Consider the following 16156-nt stretch of genomic DNA (forward strand, 5'->3'; position numbering starts at 1 on the left):
TGTGACTCCCACTTTCTTTGACATTTAGTTGTTCAAGTTGCACAAGTTTCAATGCTATCTCAATGTCTTCCTGTGTATGCCTGTTACGATTATCTTCCCTTGCCCGTTACTCATTCTTCTTCCTATAAATTCCCAGTCTCCTGCTATCTCTGCCAGTGTAGTTTCATGTCTCTCCTGCGTATGAGTATCCCTTCATCCTTGTTTTCGTGTGTCTGCATCCTCCTGTATGACATATTTCAGTTTTCATGTATCCACAGCGTCTTCCCTGGTCTGTGCCCTTTTATATCTTCCAATATCCCTTCTTCGCATTGTCTTCTATTGTTTTCTTGTGTCTCTCCACATGTCCATCTCTCCTTAGTTGCGATTTCCCCAGAACTGGTGCATCTCCTAATGCTTGTGTCTCTCAGTGTTTGTCTACTCATGTCCCTCCATATCCATGTCCCCCTGTTTCTCACCATGGTCTTAGTATCGTCCTAATGCCTTGTGATCGTTTTATAGTGGCTCCACAAAATCTCTTTAGCACTTTCTTCTGTTTTCCCATTGTCCAATGTCTCAGAAGAGGTGCATTCTGTGTCCCAAATATCTTTCTGCATTTACTCAGTGTATCCCTTTGTCCCCAGGACACTCAGCGTTTCTTTTCTCTCAGTATCTGCGTTTCCTCACTATTTATGTTAACTAGCTCTCTTCCCGTTTCTTTGTCTCCCCAATGTATTCCCAGGTAATTTTTTTGCAGTATCCATGCCATCCTGTGTCTCCATGTTTGCTTGTTCCCTGGTGTTTTCTCATTTCTATGTCTTGCTAATGTATCACTATGTCTGTATTCCATGTTATCAATTTGGTTTTCTAATGTACGTGTCTCCAGGTATTTCTTACTGGAGTTACGGAACTGTAAAATCTATCTTGGGAGACAATATAAAATGATACACGTTCTGCTTGTCTGTCCAATCAGTTTTTTTTAACCCAATAACGTTTATATAAAAAATTCAATAATTTGTTTTATATGTAGGTTGAAGTGGCATGCACATTGGCTTGTATTGTGTTAAGGAATACTTCTCTACAGAACTGTTTACAAGGAAAGGAGGGATTTAAATATTCTGATGTCCTAGAACTTCTTCATGCCCCAGACAAGGTACTTATTTTATTTAAACTGCAACTGCGCTTCACTTTGCGATATAATAGGAAACCATTTTGTTTAGTAAATGTCATCCATCCATGCTGGATCGGGGGTTTTACAGCATAGAGATGTAATTTAGTAATAGTCTTGCAAATGTATAAATGCTGATGTACTAGCAAAAGTATTAAGAGAAGTATAACAGGTATTCACAAAAGTATCATGGCACACGAAACAGTGCTTCCTTTTCGGGAGATAAGTGTGGTGGGACCTTGTCTAGTGGCCTATACTATAGAACCTGTTAGAGTGTCGTGGGCGTTAATGAAAGAAAATTGGAACCTGTCCAAACTGTTTAGCAGTATTTCATATTATGATCTAGTGGTAATGGCATACCATCTTGATCATGGCAGGAAGTAAAGAAAAAGTTTATGAAAGCAACAACGTACATACATGCTAGTGTTACATTTCAAACCTTGTTCCCTGATTTTCTCATGCACTTCTAACCGCAGATTCCTCACCTTAGAATACTTGCTAGATGCTGGACTTGATCTAAAAACTTAAATTTAGCCATTCTCCCATGCACTGCAGATCTGCATTGGCTCCGTATTGCCACGGAAGTGACGGAATAGCGATGTATGTCAATGCCATCCCTGCATGCTGAAGTCAGTTCCTTTCTTTCTGTGCCTTCCAACAGATTAATAGATATGTTTCCAATCCAATCCAATCTTGTGAGGTTTCTAATAACGCCTGTGTGGCAGGGAACTATGTACCCATCTAAAACAACAGGTTTCAAACCATGCCACGACTGCATAAAAGTCAGTCACAGACCTGGATGAGGTGTATCTTGGGTGTCTGGGCTTGGGCCACAACTTGAAGTCATGCGATAATGTGCCCTCATCCATCCAAAAGCGATCTAGGGCAGAAAGCAAAACTGTATGTCGCTGAACATAAAAAGGAGTTGCAGTCTTTCTGTAAGTCCTTGGGACTCACTATAGGCTGTTTGGAGATGATGGTACAGACTTCAACCCCACCTCTGAGACCCAAGCTTACCCCTTCCACACCAACGCTAGTACCAATGTCGGAAGACGATCCGATACTGATACCAATGTAAGACACCTAGCCAATGTCATTCTATAAAATCACAAAAATGCAATTGATCGTCATGCACCCTGCTTCTGACCTGATGAAGCTGCCATCTCGTACAAGTCAACAGAGGCTCCATATTCTGTTGCCTCAGACTCTGACCCCATAACAGAACAAGAGACACCCCAGGATGTAGATTCTTCCACCTCACTACACATATGGTGTCGTCTCCATGAATCTGCAAGATGTCAGTGGACTTGACTCCCCTCCTGTGGTAGGGTTGCACTCCCCTTTTGGGCTGCCCAGAGAAGAAAGTGCCTAATTTGCAGTGGTGGTCTGGAGGGCAGCTTTGGCACAGGATATACATCTGCATTCCGTTGTGACCAAAATTAACATTATCAGAGATTTTACAACCTGCACCAGCTAATTCTAAGGCCTTGCTCCATTTTAACCCCTTGCCTGCGCTGAACGTTCCGCGCTAGTGCGGAACATTCTATTGCGCGGGAGGGCCGCGACGTTCAACGGACATGCGCAGCACTACCGAGGTAGTGCACGCGACGTCCGCTGAACGTCGGCAGAAGCGGTGGGGTTAATGAAGCCCTCACTGATAACTTCATGGCCACCCGGTGAAAGCCCTGGTCCTGCGCACCTGTGAATAGGCAGGAGTCAGACACACATTGGCAACTGACAACCCTTATTTTCTTACCAAGCATCCTCCACCAAAGAGCCTTGCTCAACCGCTCTCAACCAGTAAAATAATTGCTAACTCATTCCCAACCACTCCTCAAGATAGAAGGCCTGATTACAATGGTGGAATGCCCGCCAGTGCCAGCCATGCGATGGCGGGCCCTCTGCCATCGAACAGCAATTTCCGCCCTGCCATATTATGATGGCAGGGGTACTCGTTCTGGTACTATGGCGGTCGTAAAGACCGCCCGCCACCGTTCTGCCACATGCAATCATCCCGATTGCCTGGCGGAGCAGTCATCATGTGTAAAAAGGTGGCGGTGCCTATGAGGCACTGTCTGCCATATTACGATGCTGGCTGTAGCCAGCTTTTCCGTGGCGGGTAAACCGCCATTGAAAGGCTGGCGGAGAATGCATTCAGGGGTCCGTTGCGGGCCACCCTTGTGTTGAAGGAGGTGGTGGTGCACTGTGGGGGTACCCATGGTACCCCGCTACATTTCACTGCACTAGGTGCTAAGTGGAAGGCACCGCGAGGTGCCTGCCACATAGCGCAGTGAAAAGCACGACCTGCATGTTTAGCATTAAGGCGGGTGTTGCAGCCAGTAGCACCTGCCACAATGTTAACCATGCACAAAGCGACTGCCATGGTAGCCGTCGCATCGTAATCTGATGTGGGGGACCGCCGCATTGAAGGCGGGCGATCCCAGGCATTGCTACAGTGGCAAGCCGACTTGAGTCCGCCTGCCATCGTAATGAGCCCCAGAGAATGCAAGAGGGTTAGTTTCTCTGCATTTCAGTCAGTAAGCGTGGTTTGTTGGACTGGATTGTTATACACATGCCCTGTGGCACATGGCCAGTGAGATCTCGCTGCTTTCAAGATAGATAGTCCTCTGCATCAAGATCTGCTACTCATTGGCCCAGGATCAGTTCTGGGAAGGTCTGAGAGCCCATTCTACCAAGGCGAATGCTTGCAGATGTCAAGAACAGGGTTGTGGTATAACTGTCCTTGACATCTGCAAGGCTGGGATGTGGGCATCCTTGCATACGTTCACGACAGCACTATTGCCTTAAGAGGCAGGTCAGACAGGAAGGATACTTTGCTTGCTTGGCCCTGCAGGACTTTTTGAGCTAAGACTGTTCCACAGTCCCTCCACCTGTGTAAGAGCTGCTTTGGTATCTATTCTAGGATGAGTAAACTGCACTGAGGAGTATCCACCTTAAAAAATGTTTACTTATCTTTGTTAATGCTCTTTTTGGCTGAAACTCTAACTGGAGATTTCTTACTGCCCTTCTGGTCCCCGTTCTGTTGAGTAGTCTCTATTTAACATCTTAATAAGGTCCACATTAGTATTCAGCACACTGGTACCAACATTTGTTCACGCTCCACGTCTGAGATTACAGAAAGGGAAACAAGTAAGAAACAGTTGTCAATGCACAGGACCGGTGCTTGTATGCAGGCCCATTCAGGCCGAAACCAGTCTTGAGTTGCTTGTGTTCCAGTTCAGAGAGGACATGACTTGGCAGTTCGGCTGGGCTGTTCCTATTGGAGCAGGACCAAGAATGATTTGCTTATGGCTGGGTATGATTTGGGGTGGCATTAATGGCAAAAGAGTGATGGGTTAGGATGCTACTGAAAGGGCGAGATTTTGATCGATACCTTATATCTATTGATCCAAACCTCGATCTGGTCGACTGAACCTTTATTGCCTGTCTGTAAGGAAAGAAAGTGCACCTATTTCCAAGTTAGTTCACCCAAGAAAGGACTCTACTCTCAAAGATCACGGACAACTTCTAGTTTTCAAAAGTTTATTGTAAAGATATAATGAGCTGCAAATACAGGCATCTCAGAATGAGATTCACGAGATACACAGGTCCAATTACATACATGTGCTCTCGAAAAGCCCTCAGACGAGCGACAGAAATCACTAACACAAGTTCTAAAAATAGCAAAGCTATCAGCATAGACGCATATCTCTCCTTCATTTAGGTTGGAGGAAAAAAACACACAGGTTAGGCGTCCCTACCCTGTTCTAGATGGTATCCCTACTTAACCAAATCCCAACCTAACAAAGGTGTCAGCAATGAATGACCCCCAAGGGAAGTCACCCACTCTAAGTCTCTTGGTGAAAACCTAAAGTTCTCCAGTCATGACCCCTCTCTGCCTACCCATCCACTCTCTTAGGGGTCCTCAGGTCTCTGCTCTAACTCCACCCAGGGGTGCTGTCCCTAATACAAAACAGTCAACAACCTTTGAGACGCCCCTTGTGGAACGCCCCTCACGTGGTGCAACTTCAGGCTTTTTCCATGATGCTTTGTATTGGGCCTCAGACGTTAGAGTTGACCTTGCTTCTCAGATTCTTCTCCGGCCCGCTGATACCCCTTAAACATTCCAGAACCCTCCTCCATGTCTGGGCCGTCTACTGAACAGACCTCTATTCATTCATTTATAATTGGATCCCCCCTTTCCTGTTGCAGACAGATATTTGCCGCCAAGAACCCAACTCTCATAAACTTCTAAAAAGGCTTGCAACATTTCTCAGCCCAGACATGTACGTGTAAATCAATGCTAAAACATTTCAGGCCTACAATATTTCTCATTATGATTATAGCATTCAACTTCTTCATTTAATTAAAACATGTTAATACTCTTATTCTATTATTAAGTAAACAATTCTATAAATCATGGCCTATTTAATGCAATGACCAAAAACCTTAAAACAATCTGTGTCGTGAAAAGAACCACCTTCCCTTTCCCTCCAGCTCTGGCCCTGAGGCCTACCACGTTCTGCGTTTTACCGCATACCATCTTATGTTGTAACAGCTTCACGACATGGATTCAAAATAATCACGTCTAATAAAGTCATATAATGTCACACATTTCTGTATTAGTTCCACACCTACTTAAATCTCTACATTAGCTATACATTTAGGATATAATTGCAGATACTATTAGCACTCATGGCATTTCTCTTCATGAATTATGCTTACTACAGATAAGTGTGATGTACTCATACATTTATCAGTTTGCGCTCTCTCAGTTCCCCCCTTTGATGACCTCTCGGGGTCATCACTAACATTTAAACTGCAGTTATTGCTGGCATTCTCTGCGCTTCCAGAGCTCTCAGACTCCTGTACTGATTATCTTGTATGGCAGCCAATCTCTGCAACTGTTCTCTTTGGGCCCTTTCTGACCTTCTTGCTCTGTACCATTTGAATACCCTCACCAATCCCCACAATATTATCCCACAGATCAATATTATGATGATAGGCTTTAGAATATACCATATAAAGCTTTTTCCTAAGGTGGAAAACCACCCTCCAACTGCACTCATTCCGTGGCCCACCTTTTCCCAGACATTTTCTCTACTCAAGTCTTCGATCTCTTTGTGAATATTAGTTATGTTCTTAATAACTTTCTCAAGGGGTTTTGAAAGGTCTGGAATGTAAGTGCAACATTCCTGAACCTTCAAAGCCTTACAGACTCCGCCCTCTTTTGCTAATAGGACATCTAATGCAAGACGATTTTGAAGAACCATAGCCCTTATCGATTGCATCTCTCCTTCTACCAGCATTAAGGACTGAGCAGTGCTGGCAGACAACCTGTCGACAACTGTTGCCAGTCGTCTAATTTTAACATCTTTAAGGATTATTCCCAAAAGAGGAAACATAGCTCCAAAAACATCTCCAACCATTTCTGCATCGCCTAAATCTCTCCTTCCCCTCGCTGATGTCTGGCCCTCAATGATCAATAAGTCTTGTGCATGATATATTTTGGGGAAGACAATTGCCAAGTAACATGATCCATACCAGTTGTCAGGTAGTCTCACGTAAGCATTTCTTCCACATACAAAATACACATTTGGAATCACTTGCATTCCCTTCAGGAAATCCTTAGTGTAATACTCTAAATTAAAAGCATGTTCACAGTCAACTTCACCCACGTATACATTTTCATAATACGTTTTGGCTCGGTGAAGACATAACTTTCCTCTCTGCGCTTTATCTAAAGCTATTGGACCACTACTACCCTTTCTCTTATGTGACTTCTCTTCCTCGGTCCAATCTATTTTCCCTTGTCCTGATTTCTTCAAAATCTTTTGTCTCCTGTAACGATCATCCACCTGCCCTATGAACTTCTTCTCGACTTCTGACACCTTGCATGTCAGGTTATTTCTACGGGCATGTGAAGTATCTAAGGTAATCCAAGGAATGAAGAACTTGGCCAATCTGTCTTCACTCTTCCAGTAATCCCATTTATTCATCTGCTTATAATTTGGGACTTCTGGCAACACTGAATCATAATTAGAGAAATAGTATTCAAAACTATCTCTCTCATAAAATATACTAAGCAATAAGCTACATGTAATGCCATATGTCAGAGGGAGGTGATGGTATCGAATTCCTTCATCTACAGACGCAGGCAACTGCATGCAGACGTAGCAATCCTTAACCTCCATGGCATCCACGTATTCATACAAAAGTTTAGCATAAGCATTTGACCTAAAGTCTCCTTGGGACTCGTCTACATGTAACCTGCGGGCTTCTGCAGCCAATAACGCTTTCTCTTGAGTGTTTTCCCTTTTCTCACCAGCAACAATAGGTGTAAGCGTTCCTGCAGAACTCACATCAATTACCTTTACTTCTTCTTCATGTCCCTTTACATAAGAAATGGTTACCACTAAAGCTATTAATAATATCACTCCTACTATTAGTGTACCTATTATACATTTAGCTCTGCGGTTCGGGGTGCCGGCCTCCATTTCGTCAGACTATATAGTTCTCTCTTTATCTCCGCAAAAAGTTCTTTTCCTCTCGTTCCTTTACAGTCTCTTTTCAATCCTTTTTGTCTTTAGAATCCACACAGTTGGAGGCTGACAACCTTCTTCGCAAAAGTCCTTTAACAGTTCAAAAAGACAACCCTAGCCCTTCTCCATCAACTCAAGGGATTCCCTAAAATTCTCTGCTTCCTGGGCGCTAGGTAATCTTCTTTTTCTGCTTGCTTTATTTACAAAGTCCTTTAACAATCGACTATCAGATTTGTGGTTGCAGCTTCAATAGCATAGTTCAATATTTCCAAGCGAAGAGTGTGCTCTTCATGTGCTGTTATCGTTGTACCAAAGTCGGGGAATTGCAATTCTGTAAGAAACATGTGCTTTAACTTGCTGAGGCGGGGAGGTCTGGGGAGCACGAATGTTAGTGACCCTTCTTGTTCGACACCGGGTACCAACAGTCGTATTTCCACGGTGATAATGGGCTCAGAACTGGACACCACCACCGCTCGGATCCTCCCTGTCTCTGGTTTCACAGACATTTGTCGCCAGATATGTCCACTCAGGTGTGGAGTATCTTCTGTTAGGCACACGCACTCTTCTTGACCTTCTTCGGTCCGGTGCTTCAGCGCCCTGAGCACCTTCTTCTGGGTCTGAGTCTTCTGATATCGGAGGAAGGGTTAACTCTGGAGTTGACCTCAGGCTAGAACTTCTTCTTTGCGGCCAAATTGCTTCTCCACGTGCCCTTCTACTCCTTCTCCTTCTGGTCTGTTCTCGCTCTCTTTCAGACCTGTCAGGGTCAGACTCGTACTCCCAGCTACTTTCTCCTTCTGTAGCGTCTTCAGTTTCGCTGTTGTACTGACCGTCTTCAGCTTGGTCAGACTCGTTCCCTGCTTCCGCGGGCACCTCTACAGCTTGGCTAGCTCCCTCTATGGCTTCTTGGTCCTCAGCTGGACGTCCATCCGATAGAGGAGCTGTTTCCAGAGGTGCTGGAACCCTTTTCGTATGCGACGCGTGGATCCAATTGGGCAGGCCTCCCACCTTTACAGCTGTGCTTGTGATCAGGATGACCTGGTAGGGCCCACGCCAACGAATATCCAAGCAGCTTCTTCTCACATGTTTCTTCACCAGGACCCAGTCCCCAGGATACAGGTCATGGCAAGGGCCCTGGCACGCTGGAACCTCTGCAGCCTGCACCTGAAGGGACACAGAACGCATGGCGTCAGACAGCCCCTTACAATAGTCCAGGATCATATCATCTGTGATATTTAACAATGCAGTAGCTGGAATAGATGGCAGCCTCATTGCTCTCCCCATTAACACTTCATGTGGTGACAACCCTGTTCTTCTGTCTGGGGTACTACGAAGGCTCATGAGGACTAATGGCAGGGCATCAGGCCAACTCAGGGTCGTTGAGGAGCAAACTTTCGCTATTCTGGACTTGATCGTGCCATTAATTTGTTCCACAATTCCTGAGGCTTCTGGTCGGTAACTGCAATGGAGCTTTTGGTCAATATTCAGTGCTACACAGATCATCTTCACAAGCTCGCTGTTAAAATGTGTTCCCCTATCTGATTCCAAAAAGGCCGGCACCCCGAAACGAGGGATAAGTTCTCTAAGCAGTAACTTAGCCACTGTGAGGGTGTCGCACCTACGTGTAGGGTATGCCTCAACCCATCTGGAGAACACACAAACAACCACCAGGACATAGCGGAGGCGGTTGCATCTTGGCATTTCAATGAAATCTATCTGCATTCTGTTGAATGGACCTCCAGACCTTCCTATGTGACTTAGTGCAACTGGTGTTCTTTTTCCTACGTTCAGCTGCTGGCAGGTCACACAACGCTGGCACACTGCTTCTGCTGCTATTCTAAACTTAGGATTGTACCAAGTCTGTCTAAACACTCTCAGCATAGCATCTCTCCCTAAGTGTACTGGACCATGTATGAGTCTAGCCATTGGACTCACCATCTCATTGGGCAACACTGCTCTGCCGTCTGCTGAGACCCAAAAATGGGTCTCACCCATTACACATCCTGCCTTTTCCCATGTTTCCTTTTCTGAATCAGGAGCATTTTCTTGCATGGTTGACAATTCATCCCAAGTATCAACAGTTTCCAGTATCATGGCTAATTCAGTTCTTACATTTATTCCACCCACATCCACCTCTGTGAAAGAGTAACCTTGTTCTGCGCAATACCGCGCAACTTCATCAGCATATCTATTGCCTTTCGAAACAAAGTCCTCATTTTTGGTATGTGCGATGCACTTTACAACTGCGATACTTGCTGGACATTGCAATGCTTCTAACAACAAGCGCACAAACTCTCCATTGCGAATGGGAGAGCCTGAAGAAGTCATGAACCCTCTTTGAGACCATAACTGCCCGTAATCATGAACTACCCCAAACCCGTATTGGCTGTCGGTGTAGATGGTGACTCGAATTTGATTGCCTGCTAAGCAAGCACGTGTCAGGGCAATAATCTCGGCTACCTGAGCGGAGTTTACTCCTTCCAGGCACCCTGCTTCCACAACTCCTTCAATTGTACAAACAGCATACGCTGCTCTCAACTGCCCAACTCCGTCTCTTACACATGAGCCATCGACAAAGAAAACTTCGTCTGGGTCGGTCAGTGGCTCATCTACGATGTCGGGTCTGGGTTTGGTGCATAGTTCAGTCACATCGAGACAGTCATGGTCTGTATATTCATCATCATCCTCAATATCATTTGGAAGTGGCATCAAGGTAGCAGGGTTCAAAACAGAGCATCTCTTGAGGGTCACGTTCTCTGCAGCAAGAATAACTTGCTCATAGCGCGTGAGCCTGCTGTTGGTCAGATGCTGTGTTTTGGTCCTGGTCATCAACAGTTCAACAGAATGTGGCACGCACACCTCTAACGGGTGCCCCATGACGATATTTTCACATCTCTCAATGCTGACACCCGTTGCAGCAACGGATTTGAGACATCCGGGCAACGCTGCGGCTACTGGGTCTAAAGTAGCCGAGAAATAAGCAACTGGTCTACGGGCATTCCCATGGATTTGGACCAACACAGACAACGCGCAACCTTCTCTCTCACAACAGTAAAGAAAAAATTGTTTATTGTAATCAGGCATTCCCAATGCCGGAGCACGACACAGGTCCTCTCGCAACTGTAGGAACGCCATCAAACAGTCTTTGTCCCATGGTACCGGATCACTCACCTCCCTGTGCGTCAGTTTTTGCAAAGGTTTTGCTTTCAGTGAAAAGTTCACGATCCACTGTCGGCAATAACCCACCATCCCTAGGAACATCCTGACCTCTCTCTGGGTCTGAGGCGCATTCATTTTCATGATCGCCTCTATCCTGTCTGGTGACACTTTTCGTTTGCCTTTCTCAATTCTGTGTCCCAAGTACTGCACTTCTGTCAGGCAGTACTGCAATTTTCCCGGGGATACCTTATGCCCATTGGCAGCTAGGTGATTTAACAAAGCAATGGAGTCTTCCCTGCAAGCTTCTTCTGTTTCTGACGCCACAAGGAGGTCGTCTATGTACTGGACCAGAACTGACTTCTGGGGCAGCACTAGACTTTCAAGATTTTTCTTCAAAAGCTGGTTAAAGATCGATGGGCTCTCTGTATACCCCTGAGGGATACGACACCATGTTAGGACGCGATTTTCCAGCTTAAATGCGAAAAGAAAATGGCTATCTTCGTCCAAAGGGATCGAAAAGAAAGCCTGACAAAGATCGATCACTGTGAACCACTCTGCTTGGAAGGGAATCTGAAACAGTATCACTGATGGATTCGGTACCACTGGACAACATGAAACGACTATGTTATTAATCTTTCGAAGGTCCTGCACTATCCGAAATTTCCCATTTGGTTTCTGCAGACCCATAATCGGGGAGTTGCATGGACTACCCACGATTTCTTTCAGTATTCCCTGTTTAATCATGGACTCGATCACGGGTTTTATGCCCGCAATCGTTTCTGGAGTCAATTTATATTGGGGTGTTCTTGGGAACTCAGCATGCGGCTTCACTACAATTTTCACTGGGTCCACCCCTTTGACCAATCCAATCTCTTCCCCAGTGAAATCCCATACTTCTGATGCCACTGTCTCTCTCAAATCCCAGGGAAGCTCGTCTACTGTCAAAGTAGGGTACAGCTCCACGCATATTCTTGAGTTTGCAACTTTAAAGTCTGCATCATCATCGTTGGTCAATACCTCCACTCCCTGAGGTGTACAGTATATAGTACAATTCAATTTACACAACAGGTCTCTTCCTAGCAGACACACAGGGCTTGAATCGCAAACCACAAACTGGTGCTCATCGCTGTACTTCCCTATTTTCACCTGCACCGGTTCTGTCAATTGACTGGTTATTCTCCTGTTTGCGACCCCTACCACCTGTATGGTCTCTCCAGACATGGGCAGGTCTGGAACTGCAGCTGATCTGATCGTGGATCTAGTGGCTCCTGTGTCCACCAGAAATGTCGTAGGGCACCCTGCTACTTCTGCTTCCACATAGGGTCCCCTCTGATCTACCTCTAAGGCTGCCCCGAGGGTGCAGTCTTCTCTTTCCACTCTCTGTCCGGTTAATGGGTCCACATAATAGCATTCTTCCCCTTCCACAAACAGGGGCATTTGTCTATAGGTCTTTCCCATACTCCCTACTCGAGGAGGTTGCGGGAACTGGGCTCGGGGAGGAGCCCCCCCCCCTTTGAGCACCTTTCCTTGGTATGGCGTCGCCCCTCTCATAGGTGCGCTCTGGACCTCTTCCTCCTCTATCTCTTGCTCTCCTATCTCTACATTGTAAGGGCACTCGCGTTTCCAATGCCCCAACTCGTTGCACTGGTGGCACCTAGTCGTTTTCTTCAAGGTAGCTATGTCTATTCTGGGTCTAAAGGTGGAACTCTCCTCATTACCCTTGTTCTGACTGTACTGCTTCTTACCTCCTGTACCTGTCCCTTGCTGCTGTTGTTGCGGTCCCCCCTTTCCTGCTGTCTGCAATTGTACCACCATCAGCTTTTCTTTTAGTTTCTTAGCCTTGGAGTCTACCTCATCACAGCAGTACCTGGCATATCTCAGTATTTCATCTAGGGGTTTACTTTGCCAACAAATCGAGTGTTGCTGAATCATTAAACTAATATCCGGTCTCAGTCCCAGGACGAACTTGGACACGAATTGCCCTATGTCTTTTGGATCCATTACATCCAAGCCGCTATACTGTTTAAATGCCTTCAGCAATCTCTCGTAATATTCGTGGACTGTCTCTTTGGGTTCCTGTCTCGTTCGGTCTATTCTGACCCAATCTATGTCTTGCATTGGCACCTTCTCTTTCAGCCAAGTCATCACTCTCTCGAATTTTGCCATCACAATCTCGGACGGCCCATTAGTCTTGGCATCTCTCTCTGGCTCCGTTGTGGGCCACTCAGCGCTAACCTTGCATGCTGTCCACAGATCTCCTGGTACTACAATGTCAAACAGCGTGTTCAGATCTATCCATAGGACCTTGGAGATTTTTACAAACCTCTCGACTTGCTTGTACCACTCCACAGGGTTCTCTCGTAGCTTGGGGAAAGAAGTGGTAAAAGCAGCTAAATCTCCCCTACTCCAAGGGACATGTACATAGTTCCCATTTGCAACTTCACGCAAAGGGTAAGCTTCTATTCCCTGCTGTCCTGGTGTCATACCAATCATGCTTCTTCTGCCGGTCCCTTTCTTGGACCACCTCTCTTCCCACTTATCTAGTGCCCTCCATGTCCTAATTCCAGTAATCAGTTCCCTTATGTGTGTTTTCAGCCCAATCGTTCTCCTCTCATCTAGGTCCCGATCTGAGTAATGTAGCCTGTGGTTACCCTGTAATGCTTTGGTTCTTGACAAGTCCACCATATATTTGCCTGCTAGTTCGACTAACTTCTCATGGACTGCTCTCGCCTTTCGAGTGATGTCCTTTGCCATATACAGTATTTCATCCTGTTCATACATTTCCATTCTTTCTAAAGGCAGGGTACCATCTACCATGTCATCCAGATCTGACCTTAAGCTGGAGACATCAAGTCTCTTGGCTTTTATCTCAGCTCGCAATATGTCCTTTGAAGGGGGCTCACTGGTCTCCCTACCATCCCAACTTCGAGCTCTGCGTTTGGGCTCAGGAGAGTTAATGGGTGGCCTCCCTTGCTCCCATCTCTCCAGGTCCCATGCTCGGCCATCCGATCTTGGAAGGTGATGGAACACGGGCCTGTTATCCCTGCTCTCTCTCTGCCCACTCTCTTCTCCTTCTCTCCTCTCACCGCACACCTCTCTGTTATTTTCCCTCTGGTCGCTACACTCCCTTTGCCTCGTATCACTCAGTATCCGATACGATCCTTCCTGGTTCCCCATATTCCCTGGGCTGCGCTCATTCCTGTCATCACAGGGACTATGGTGCGACCTCTCACAACTCCCATTCTGTTCTCTGGTGGCTGGCACACAGTGTGGACATTTAAAGCTGTTTCTATACTCTTGCGCTCTCCTCTCCCCTTCACTGAGTATTGGGCGCGCCACCCCTTCATTCCCGGGGCCCCCGTTTTCCAGGTCTGTTCTACCTCCACTCCGGGCCCAATGGGTGACTCCCCTACTCCCTCTACAGTCCCACTCCGGGCTACTCTCCCCAGCCCCGCAGTGAGTCCGTGCTCTGCTGTCCTGATTTTCCCTTTCTGCTTCTGCAGCATTGATGCACTTTTGAGCCTTCACTGCCTCATCCCACTGCTTCATGTACTCATTTAGCTCTTGAAAGGATTTTCGTCCAGATCCCCTCAGATCCATTGGCCATCTAGGGCCCCCAGGATCTCCTCCCGGGTCCCCTGCTGTGTGCATCGGTGTACTCCACTCTCTGGGTATCGGCATCTGACTTGGGGAATTAGTGGTATCGTTCCTCCTAGCCTTCTCTGCTCTTTCTCTGTCTTTCCGTTTCCGTTCTTCCCCTCTTGCTCTCTCTTGGTCATATATCGATATTATAGGACCTATGGTAACAGGTACCTGTAGTGCATCTGGTAATGGGTAGGATGTGGCGCTTTCCGTTTCCGGCGCTCTTTGTACCACAAACCTACCGACTACCTGTTGCACCTGACTAGGCTGGAGCAACTCTTTCTTTGGCTCAGGATCCCACTCCGAACTGGGAAGCGGTCTATGCTCTCCTGCATTGCCCCCCTTTTCTCCTTCAGTATTCTCGACCTCTCCCCCTGCTTTATTATATGGGGGTGGCCTGTCTGTCAATAATCTGTTTATCAGGCTATCCTCTGTTTCGCTCTCATCATCTTCTTCTAGGGGGCTTTTATTTACTGGCGCCTCTAACACTGGGTACAGTTTATTTATTTCCAAATTATGCACTCTCCATCTTTTAGCATCTGCATCCCACCTGGCATCCTGTACTGCCCTTACCGATCGTTTCACCCTTTCTTGTCGTCTGTTCATATTCTTTTCATGCGCTGCCCTAATCCATGCTTCAAGAGCTTCAAACTGGGTTGGTCTAGGCAAGGGTCTCTTTGAGGTCATGACTGATTTCAATCGATGTAACACCTCTAATCTGAACGTCCCGTACTTCGGGAACGTCAGTTCCTCATTTCCTTCAGTAATCTTACTCCACTCTGATATCCAAAGGATCGTATGCAACCCAACATTTACTGCCATATAACGAGCTGGCGTACCCTCCGGCGGGGCTTCTTCCCCTTCATACGATCCTCGCTTCTCTTTCTTAAACAGCGCTTTCAACCATTTAAAACACTTCATAATTATGCGCACAAAATCCAGCCTCGCTACTCTGTTTACTTCCTGATGACAATCCACCAATCCTGTCGCGGCTTTTCTAGCTTGGCCTATCACAGCGCGGTTTTTTTCTCCTGTCGGCCAATCACGTCGCGACCCTGTGTGACGTGTTCGCTAGCTGGCCTATCACAGCGCGGTCTTTCTCCGGTCAGCCAATCACTGCGCGACACCACCTGACGTCTCTTTTCTCCGCTTCGCAGCAGCACCCCTCCTTTCTCAATTCGTCTCCCGGTTATGCATGCGTCCCATTCATACACCGAAAAATGACTACTTCCGACCAAGCGGTCACTTCTCTCGACTGTACGTCCACAGTCTATCTGTAATTGTCAACACAACTGACGAGATGTCTATCGTCTCTCTGATAGGTTGCTTACACACACAGTAACTTCCGACCAGCGTCCGTTACTCACGGACTCACTCTTACGTTCCCCCTATCTCGGTCTCTCGGGTGGTCAATGGTACCTCATGACCCCCTTCACACTAGTTGACAATTACTCTGGGTGTCCGATACACCCGAACCACTTAAGCTCTCCTTGAACTTAAGATTTCCACCGGTTGCGCGCGCTCACAACCTGTTCCACAGTCACTCTACAGACATTCAACTCCGCCAGACATTACAACATAGATACAATACAAAAACACCGCAATCTAACACGCATAACCCTTTATACTCACTCTCAACCGATACTGCTGCTTTTTCTGTCTCACGTCATCC

General features: G+C 46.5%; 1 protein-coding gene across 4 annotated transcripts in view; it reads left to right on the forward strand.

Annotated features, from left to right (window-relative positions):
• Nucleotides 1-16156, forward strand: part of ANKAR (ankyrin and armadillo repeat containing) — a 1199016-nt gene that overhangs the window by 1004283 nt on the left and 178577 nt on the right. For all 4 annotated transcript variants that reach the window (XM_078680368.1, XM_078680367.1, XM_078680369.1 and 1 more), the window contains one exon: nt 1007-1129. In XM_078680368.1, coding sequence (XP_078536494.1) covers nt 1007-1129 — 123 coding nt within the window. The remainder of the gene's footprint in view (nt 1-1006; nt 1130-16156) is intronic.

The sequence above is a fragment of the Lissotriton helveticus genome, chromosome 3_1 (assembly GCF_964261635.1).
Source record: "Lissotriton helveticus chromosome 3_1, aLisHel1.1, whole genome shotgun sequence".
Lineage (NCBI taxonomy): Eukaryota > Metazoa > Chordata > Amphibia > Caudata > Salamandridae > Lissotriton > Lissotriton helveticus.